This window comes from Cucumis sativus, chromosome 5 (genome assembly GCF_000004075.3).
Source record: "Cucumis sativus cultivar 9930 chromosome 5, Cucumber_9930_V3, whole genome shotgun sequence".
NCBI lineage: Eukaryota > Viridiplantae > Streptophyta > Magnoliopsida > Cucurbitales > Cucurbitaceae > Cucumis > Cucumis sativus.
In genome coordinates this window covers 1,306,052-1,316,145 of record NC_026659.2, presented here as the reverse complement: position 1 = coordinate 1,316,145, position 10,094 = coordinate 1,306,052, and the positions used below count along the sequence as shown (strand labels likewise).

At 33.1% G+C, this 10,094-nt stretch overlaps 2 protein-coding genes across 2 annotated transcripts; one reads left to right on the top strand and one right to left on the bottom strand.

Moving 5' to 3' along the window:
- Positions 1 to 382: 382 nt before the first annotated feature.
- Positions 383 to 2,134, top strand: LOC101210444 (ethylene-responsive transcription factor CRF2). Its single transcript, XM_004143909.3, has one exon. It carries the CDS (start codon positions 962 to 964, stop codon positions 1,916 to 1,918), a length of 957 nt encoding a protein of 318 aa, XP_004143957.1. The 5' UTR covers positions 383 to 961; the 3' UTR covers positions 1,919 to 2,134.
- Positions 2,135 to 6,946: 4,812 nt separating this feature from the next.
- On the bottom strand, positions 6,947 to 7,537 carry LOC101210193 (arabinogalactan protein 41). The gene is made up of 2 exons (XM_004143908.3): positions 7,372 to 7,537; positions 6,947 to 7,267 (listed from the first exon to the last, which is right to left on the bottom strand). Exons 1-2 carry the CDS (start codon positions 7,496 to 7,498, stop codon positions 7,170 to 7,172), a joined length of 225 nt encoding a protein of 74 aa, XP_004143956.1. The 5' UTR covers positions 7,499 to 7,537; the 3' UTR covers positions 6,947 to 7,169.
- Positions 7,538 to 10,094: the final 2,557 nt, after the last annotated feature.

Here is a 10,094-nt window from a genome sequence, read left to right as displayed (position 1 = left end):
CCCTAAAATCAGTCCTCTGCCACTCACGTGACTTCTCCTCTTTTTCTTTATTATTTTTTTCTTTCTAATTTTAAAATTATTAAACTTTAATCTTTGCTGACTCAGCTCCACTCTCTACTTTCTCATTGGGGCCAATATTTTTTCATATTCTCCTGCTTTGCCACGTGTCATCTCATGCACCCCCCTCCGATTTATGCGGCGCTTCGTTTCGTCATCTCCGCCTTTCCCCGGCGGAGCCATCCACCCGGAGATCTTTTCCGTTTTCAGATATTTAATACAAAAATGTTTAATTAATTTATTTTAATAATAAAAATATATACGAAAATTCGGCTACTTGGGGTTGGTTGGGATCCTATAAAAGTAGCTGGTTTCGATTGGCCACTGTGCTTTTTCTTCTTTGTATCTTATCATCTCTTTTGCCTTCCTTCAACTCTCTTCTCCGCCATTCTTTCTTTTTCTTCTTCTTCTTCTTCTTCTTCCTACTCTGTCATTTCTTTAGAGAAACAGTCATTTTCTTTGGGTGGGTTTTAACTTTGGGGCTTTTCAAGAAAGGCAAAAAAAAAAAAAAAAAAAAAAAAACTTTGGCTCTCTCTTTCTCTAGCCTCCTTTTGATTTTTGCTGGTTTCTTTCTGGGTTTTCCCATTTTTTTTGCTCCGTTTCTGATTTTTTTTTCTCGTTTTGGGTGTTTGTGTAGCTTCAATCTCACGCTCGCACACTTCCTTCTTCTTCCCTTTCCTTTTCCTTTTCGTGTGTAACTTTGCTGAAAAATTTCTCGTCCTTTAATGGCTTTTTAAAGGGGGGTTTTAAAAATACCATTAATGGTGGGTTTCACTCCGTTTCAGGGCTTTCTTTAACGTGTTTTCTCTTTCAGCTTTCTTTTTCATTGTTTATTCCTTCTTCTATTTGCTCCCTATTTCATTCGCTTTCAATGAGAATCTGATTCATTGAACTAGTAATCAATATGGATTTGGACTCTGTTTTTTCTTTCCCCATCAAATACACTGAGCATCTTAACCATGTTAAGCTCACTTCAATGCCGGATATTAGGCCTCGGGTTGTTCGGATTTCCGTGACCGACGGTGACGCTACTGATTCCTCTAGTGATGATGAGTCCGAAATGTTTGGTCGTCACAGAGTCAAGAAATTTGTTAATGAAATTTCAATCGAGCCATCTTGTTCTGGAGAAGGGAACAGAATCTGGGGTTCTAATAGGTCGGCGAGAACTGGTCAGAGACGCTCCACGGGAAAATGTGGGGTGCCGTCGAGAAATCGGCGGTCGGCGAAGGTTTCTACTGGGAAGAAGTTCCGTGGTGTGAGACAGAGGCCTTGGGGAAAATGGGCGGCGGAAATCAGAGACCCACTTCGCCGTGTACGCCTCTGGTTAGGAACCTACGACACTGCGGAGGAGGCTGCAATGGTTTATGACAACGCCGCCATTCAACTCCGGGGACCTGATGCACTCACTAATTTCACAACTCAACAATCGAAATCGTTTGAAGAAAAATGCTCTGGCTATAACTCTGGCGAGGAATCGAACAACAACATTTGTTCTCCGACCTCCGTTCTCCGATGTCCTTCTCCACCCATCGAAGAAGCTCAATCGCAAATCCCCAGCGAACTGGACAACTCGTGCGTGTCGGAAAATTTCTCATCGGAGTTCTCGGACTTCTCGAGCTGCTCCGACACCTTCATCCCCGACGATATTTTCGCCTTCGAAACTTCGATTCCAACCTTATTCGACGAGATGGGCCTCCAAAATCAAACCAACTTCCTCAGCAACGACAGTTTCTTCAACAGCGTGTTTCACAGTCCCATCGAAGAAATCGGATTCAGGTTCGACTACCCGAGTCCACCTCCTGACGACTTCTTTCAAGACTTCAGCGATGTGTTCGGGTCGGATCCTCTCGTCGCACTCTGATGCCTTCCCGTCGCCGTTTCACGGCAAAGTTTTGCTCCGGCCGGTGTTGCTTTTATTATTGTTTTTAATTTAATTTTGTAATTGTGCGTGTTCTTTATTATTATTATTAAAATATGAATGAGAGAAGATGTCCGTCACGTTAACGGCGATGGACGAGTTTGTGTACGTGTCTTGTTCAGTTACATATTTCCGTTCCGTTTATGGACCGTTTCCTTTTTTGGCAGAGCCACGTTTTAGTTATTCACGTGACCGGCACGCTTAGAGAAAGATAAACGATAGTACGGAGACTACAGAATCCCTCCAATGGCCTATTTGAATACACGTGCACTCCACACGTGCCATGCCTGTCTACCTTAAATGGCCTTTTGTATTTTTCTTATATATAAAAAAGTAAAAAAAGTAAAAAATAGAAAAAAATTTGTCAGTTTTATTTAATAGTTGTGTGAAATATAATAAATTAAGTAACGTTGGAAGGAAATGTGTAAAGAATTTGAAGTCATTATTAAAATCCACTAATTGAACACCATTTTAATGGTTAAATTAAATGTATTAGACAAACTGAGATATATGAATTATGAAAGTGTAGATTAATCAGAAAATAATTAGTTTTGAAAAATAAAATAAAGTTCTTGAATTTAAGAATTTAATGGAAGTAATCTCTTGTAAAGGGTAAATAATTTATTTTGAGTACATAATTGTGTCTTTGAATTGCTTTAACATTAATAACCATTTTGTGGTAAAGAAAAAAACAAAAAAACAAAAAACAAAATTAACACCAACAATAATTTCATTTTTAATTTTATGTTTTTTTAGTTTAAACTTTAAAATTTGATTTTCACGTCTAATTTAAATTAAAGTAAAAATAAGTAATTTTAACTTTGGTCGGTACGTTAATGATTATATTTGATGTTATGGCTAAAATTTTCATTCAATTATTATAGTTAGCACAATGGAGTAAAATAATATCATTAATTGTAACTTTTATAATTAATTCATAAATATTGATAAGGAACAAAAAAATGTGATAGAAGTTCCATAGCATCTTAGCTCTTTCAAACCGAAAAAGGAAAGAAAGAAAAAGAAGAAAAAGAAGCATATACTCATTAAATCACATGTTGAACATAGCAAAAATACAATAAAAAGTTCAAAAAACAAGATTTTATCTAGCAACCCTAAAGTGGTCTACATGGACATGTTAATTTTGTTACATCCAAATATTCTTCCAAAGTCTCAATATATATATAGAAAGAATCACCCATCAAATCACATAACATAAAGTTGCATTATTTACTTCCACATATAAAATTTCAAATAATGCCCAAAGACTTTATGCAGCTATATACCCCTCCTATATAGTTTACATATTATTTTCTTTATTATCTTTTATTTATATAGTTTAAGACAGAAGAAGGACAAAAATATACTTTATTGTAATATACAAAAAAAAAAATGTAGCAATATTAAAAAAAAATATACAAATTATAAAATATAAAGAGAGATTTATGAGTTTGAAATTTGTAGGGGTCACAAGACCACATTGGTCCCTGAATAAGAATGTGACATTTCATTTCATAGCTGAGATTTTCTCCTTTTGTGTCTAATAGTTTTGTTTCAATATTGTTTTATTTAATTTATATTATTTTCCATGTATATCTATTAAGATATGGTAGATTTTTCATATCTTATTAGGAGATTGTGATTGATGTCAATACAAAAACAAATTTTGTCTCCTCTAGTAGATTCAATTCTTTAGTCAAAATATAACATAGTTTATCCTTCATTTTCTTTTCAAAAATAATATCTATTAACGATATAACTTGATTCTAATTTTTATATTTGCTATTTCTTCTATTCCATGATTCCAAACAAGTATAATAAAAAATGGAATAAGCCCAACTCCTCATCTCGTGTTTATGAGGATGAGATGGAGGTGACTTCTTGACCTAAAATAGTACATGAAATGAAGTTTTTATATGAATGCTCCTAAAATACATTCTTATAACTTAAAGTGAGAAAAGTATGTTTTCGTTAGACTAAAAGAAGAATTAAAAGCATGGTATAGTATTATGTTATGGTGTAATTAATCAGACTGGAAAAACCGATACGATAAGCCCCACACATAAGTATGCATCTTGTAATTCTGTTTTACATTTAGAATTGAATGTCCATGGAAATTTTGGGAATAGCAAGGCATAGGGTATGCATATAGAGCCTAGGAGAGAGAGAGAGTTGATAGTGGCACAAAATTCCAAAAGTAAAAAGGAAGAAATAAAGAAAGAAAGAAAGAAGGATGTTTAGAATGAATCAGAACCGTACACGTAATGTCTGTCTATCTAACTCAGACTTAACGGTATTCCACCAGTCCCCCAAATTCATCAATTCTTCCACCACTCACTTGGCCCCTCCTCTTCTCTTCTTTTCTCTTTCCTATTTAGAATGAAACCAATTTGAAATCAAGGAAGGAAATTCAAATGGGAGATTTTATGTGTGTTTTGAAACAAAATTAATACTTTGAAGAATTAAATGCTGGCGGCTATGGGACTCTCAATTATGTCTCTGTGTTTTCACCATTATTGTTTTCTAAAAATTATGGGCAGCAGCCAAGGGAGAAACAAAGAAAAAAAAAAAAAAACATACCCAATTATTGTACACAAATATAGAAGATTTTGATATTTTGGGTTAAGAAAAAAAAATTAGTTATTACAAAATTCTAAAGAGTATAAACTTGATGATGTTTTAATTGGCAAAATGTACAAATAAAACGAGGCATTAAAATGGCCAAAAACAAGTGTCCTTTTCATCACCCCATATTATTTTTATTATGTATAACATCCAAGTGGCCACTCTACTTAATATTCATAAATGTACACTTTATTTCAAATTGTTGTTTTTATTTATTATTTATTTAAAGTTGTCAATTTCATTTATTGTTTACTTTATAATAATAATAATAATTTACACTCATTAAATAGGCTTCTTTACTTTTCACTTAATTATTTCACCAATTCCCCCATATGGTTACTTTCCTAATAATGACAATAATTCATGTCAAACAGAATATTTACATTCTATTTTGGTCCTTTGCAAAACAATAACACAATATTCCCCTCTATGGTAATGTAATGTTATCCCTCTCCCCTCCATGTAATTTTTTATTTTTCTTTTCTTTTCTTTTCTTTTCACAACCTCTTCTATATATATATATACATATATATAAATTTGATGAATAAAAATGGAATAGTTGTTATATGGGTTTAGATTGTAAACCCAAACTCCCATTTACATTATTAGGTGTTTTAGTCTTGAATTTGTTATATATGGCTTATTTGTTCCTACAGTTTTCAACACCATTCTATTTTCCATCGTTTTCTCTTTTCACGATTTCATTTCTATCATGATATTCTATTTTTCATGCATCTCAACACTTGTTTAAATTTATTAAATTTTTATGTATTTAAATCTATGTATCTTGATTTTAGTTTGAGACTTAAAATAAAAGAATGAGAAATTAGGGTTGATACGTTTGACATCAGTTTCTAAATCTTAGTTAGCCTAATAAGTATTTGAACTACCAACCTTTTGATTATAAACCCATGGACAGATATTTGAGACTAAACTAGTGTAAACTTTTTTCTTTCTGCCTAATAATTTGAGTTAAAACAATACAATATCTTATTAATTATGTATAAGCACATACTTTTTCCTTTCCAAAAAAAAATAAAAAAAATCCAGCTTTTGAGCCCATAGTGCTGTTTCCGACATATCGTCAGTGATGTCGCGACGCATCGGGTTCTAAAATTTATGTTACTGAAACGTTTGCCCATACTTAGCCACATGGGCCCATCTTGGGCTACTTTAGGCCCCATATCTCAGGCCCACTTTAAATAATATATTGTATTTTTTTTGTTTTCTAAAAAGACAGGAATTAAAGTCAGGCTTTTGACCAAAGCAAAAAAACCCACCGTGTGAGGTGGCACGTGCGAGCCAGTTTCCCCCTTTTCCCTCTCCTTCTCTCTCCATTCTTCTTTCCTTTGTTAAAACAAGCTGCAGCAGCACACCGGTTTTTGAAATCCACTTCCATTTCCGCCATGGATGAACCTCAACCTCAGCCGGTTTGCGCTCAGGAAGCTCTCAATTTGCTCAATTGCGTTACGGAATCTCCTTTTGATCAAGAGAAATGCTACCGTCTCCTTCATTCTTTGCGTGAATGTGTGCTCAGCAAGGTATTTCAGTCATTCCTTTTCTTCAATTTGCCCTAACCCTTCATCATTTGTTTTCGTGGGTTCTTGTTATTAATTAGTACTGTTGTTTTGGGAATTTTCGAATTTGGTCATCTAGCTCTCTTAATCGAAGTTCTATTGTCGTTCTTCGAATTGTGATAATTAATTTGTCGTTTTACTTTTAGGTTTAGTGAAATGAAAATAGATTCAGGTGGATTTTGGTTTATTGCTGATGATTAAGGTATTCATCGAACGTGTGGGGAGATATTGATTTGAATTTCTGTTTCTGATGTTATTTTCTTTGTTTTGTTGTCTGCTTCAATAGAAAGTGAAGAAATTCTCTCTGGCTGAAGAAGAACAAACAAAACCAATCATCAAGAAGAATGCTTGAAGGAAGCAATTTTGTAAGACTGATTTTGTTCATTTTAAAGTAGGGTCTTGTGTTACTTTACTTGAAATTTTGTTTCTTCATTTCTTGAAGAGATTGAACTTTCCTGAATTCTATCAAAATGATTTGAATCGAATTCTATCAAAATGGTGACCATTGAATTCCGCAATAAATTCAGTTTCTGGAATCTGAAAGATTGTCCATTTCTCATAGGTTATATTATAGCAAATCCATCGAATTTCTTCAGAACAACTTTCTTTCAACTCAAAGAAGCTTATGGATATCAATTATGTTTGTTTCGTTCAATCATTCTAATCTGTCATGCTAAGCACAATATTTAAGTTGGTCTCTTGGACCAACATGGCACGGACACGACGGCCTTTTTTTATCTATTCAACAATTGTTCTAATAAATATGACATGAACGCTAAAAATGTCTGCTTTATTAACAATAGTTAATTTAAAAAGAAACAAAACTGACAAGGGAAGATGGACAAGAAAAATCCACCATTGAGGTAAAAGAAATCATCATTTTCATTAATTTACATGTAAAGTTTAGTCCATGAGATCATATTTTCCTATCATAAATTCTTCAACCCCATTTGAAATCTGAATCTGAATCTGAATTAGTTTTGTGAAGGAATTTATAAACTGACGTAAAGATCCGCTGAATGGATAATGTAGGTGAGCACCAACGCCAACAACATCAATACATAGGCAATCCCCTGATCTATGCTTGTTCCTACAAATCAAAATTACAACAATTTTCCATCAGTTAAGATGAACAAAAATGGTTATAAAAAGTGTGGTTAAAAAATGATCAGACGAAGATGAAGAAGAAGTTACCATCGCCAGTAGCAGGCGGTTGAGCCGGAGACAACGATTGAGCATAAGCAGAGGAAAGCCTGGTCAAAACTAAAGCAACAACAAACAAAATGCCACCAAAAGGGACCTTACAAGCAACGACCGCCATGTTGAAAAAAAAGGAGAAGCTTGTAATGGAAAATTAGTAAAGGAAGAAGGAATGAGATCTCTCTCACTCTTTCTCTCTCTCTCTCTCTCTGCAACGTCTCTCAAGAATTGAAAAGGTTAAGAAGAAAAGGTCCGGAGAGGCGTAGCAGAGAGAGATATTATTAGAAAATTGAAGTGTATTTAGGCCGTGAATTGATAAATGATTTGAAACTGTCAAAAGGGGATGGGGGGAGAGGGCTAGCCAAACCCTCCAATTTGACAGTCCCTGTGTAGAAGAACGACGGCGTGGCAATGGCGGTCTGCTTCTCAATCAATGGGGCTATGGATTTTATAGCCTCATTTGCTTTGGAATGTTGTAACTACCAACTGCCATGTCCGTTTAAATCGCCCTTTTCATACCCTTTTATTGGATTTTCTTCAAATAGTCTATCATGGATCAATATAGCAACTTTTGAAAGATGAAATAGTAGTTCCAATTTAGGAATATTTGTTATAACTTATCTACCATCTTTAGATTATCATGTTTATTTTGTAGCATGTAAATGAGTAGATTATAGATTAAATTTAACCTATACGACAAGTTGTCAAACAGAAAACTCGTGTCGATTGTAGAATGTTAATGGCAATGTAGAATGTTAGTGGCAATGTAGAATGTTAATGGAACAGGGATGCCGTGGGAGAAAGGAAATAAGTCATTTTCAAATTAAATGCAAAACCTACCAAAGTAAGACTTTGTGCTTCTTTTTAAATACTCACTTTTTTTTATATATAATTAGATTTACCTAAGCTCACTAACAATTTTTTTTTTTTTTGTCAATTGGTGATTTAAGATAGTATCATAATACGTTGAATTATCACTAATAAGATAATTACATTTTGCTACACATATTTTGGATATTTGAATAACAATCCAAAAAATTTGTAAATTTATTTGTTGAGTTTTCAACCCAAGTTTAGTTTTAGGAATTGTGCTTTTAATGACAAGATATAATTCGGGCATATTTTCAAATTTGTTTTTATTATTTTATATATTAGGAAGTGAGATAATTGAATCTCTAATTCGCAAGTTGATAATATAATGATATATTTCTATTCAAATCGTTTTATAACATTATATATTAAATTATTACTATACATCACATAAAATTCGAATATTAAGTTACATGTACAATATTTCTATTCAACAAATATTAGCCATCAATCATAATGACAACGATTGTTAATTCAATGATACACACAACGTAGCATGTTATTAAGATAATACATACATATTTTATGCCAGTTGAATTGTTCACGTAAATTGATTAGAAACGTTACATTAACTTTTTTTTTTTTTTTTTGCCACCCTATCATCTAAAAAAGGAAGAAACAATTGAAGTTGATATTTGATAAAAGGAACTAACTAGATATAGAATTATAATTATTGAATTTTAAACAAGTGACAAAATGAGTAATGAACAACAAAAAAAAGATATTACAACATTTATAAGAGCTTAACAAAAACATATCCTTATAGTTAACTAAAAGCTATCAAAGCTAAAAAGTTCTTCACACACACAAACACAAACACATACACATAACAATAATTAGCTAATACTAATTAACTTATAAGTACGTAGTTTAGAGTTTAAAGTTCTTGACATAAGGATGTGATGATGTCAGTACATTTCACATGGCCAAAGGAAAGCTCCCATGGCGAACTTCCGCTTCTGGGCGACATCTCCAACGACCGGTAGACCATATTCTTTAAGAAGGCAGTCAAGTTTCCACTCCGGCATGCCCTCATAGTCACTCCTCCTGTACCTTGGGTAATGAAGAGGCATTTGGAACTGATCGAACGCCTTGCTCGAACGCTGCTGATGCTCCGACCCGATCATGGAGCACCGAGCAGCATCGGCACAACTCATTATTCCGCTCATCTTCTTCGTTGGGGCTGTCGGGTCTCTTTCTTTGGATCTTTCTTGGAAGTGCAAATGGTGGTGGAAAGGTTGGGGTTTTTATAGGGGAGAAACGAATTAATAAATTATGAGCTTATAGTAGGTGGTGGGAACTAGATTGCATTTATATTCTAAGTTGAAAGCGAAGTATATTTTGACTTAAATTACTTTCCTTTGTAATATATAAAAGAAATAATTACTCCAAAATTTCTATATATATAGTTTTTGGCTTTACCTTTCACTAACCATATCTATTTTCTTTAAAATATATCAACCCTAAAGTAGAATGATATATGGATCAAAGTTTAAAATGAGGTTTTTTTAAAAAAATACAATACATAAAAGATATGTCAATTTGAACGAACTTCTAATTTCGAAAGAAGAAGTATATGTGAATTATCGAAATTTTATCTTTTTTTAACCGTTTAATCCATTGTTATTAGTACGATATATTTAATTTCCTATAAATGAAGATGCATATAAGTTTAAATTCAATTTTAATCTATTTAGTTTGAGATGTCTAATTTTAGTCTACTTCTAGTTAATTTTAAAACTAAAGGATGCCATCCATTAGTTTTATTGTTAGTTTCATGGTTGATTTCTTTGGAGCATTTTCTTTTTAAATTATTGTGAAATTATACTATATTTATTAAGAAGCCA

Coding starts and splice junctions, on each gene's coding strand:
- LOC101210193 (XM_004143908.3), bottom strand. CDS start 7,498: ATGGCGGTCGTTGCTTGTAAGGTCCCTTTTGGTGGCATTTTGTTTGTT. Junction 7,268..7,371: donor ACCGCCTGCTACTGGCGATG/GTAACTTCTTCT, acceptor TTTGATTTGTAG/GAACAAGCATAGATCAGGGG.
- LOC101210444 (XM_004143909.3), top strand. CDS start 962: ATGGATTTGGACTCTGTTTTTTCTTTCCCCATCAAATACACTGAGCAT.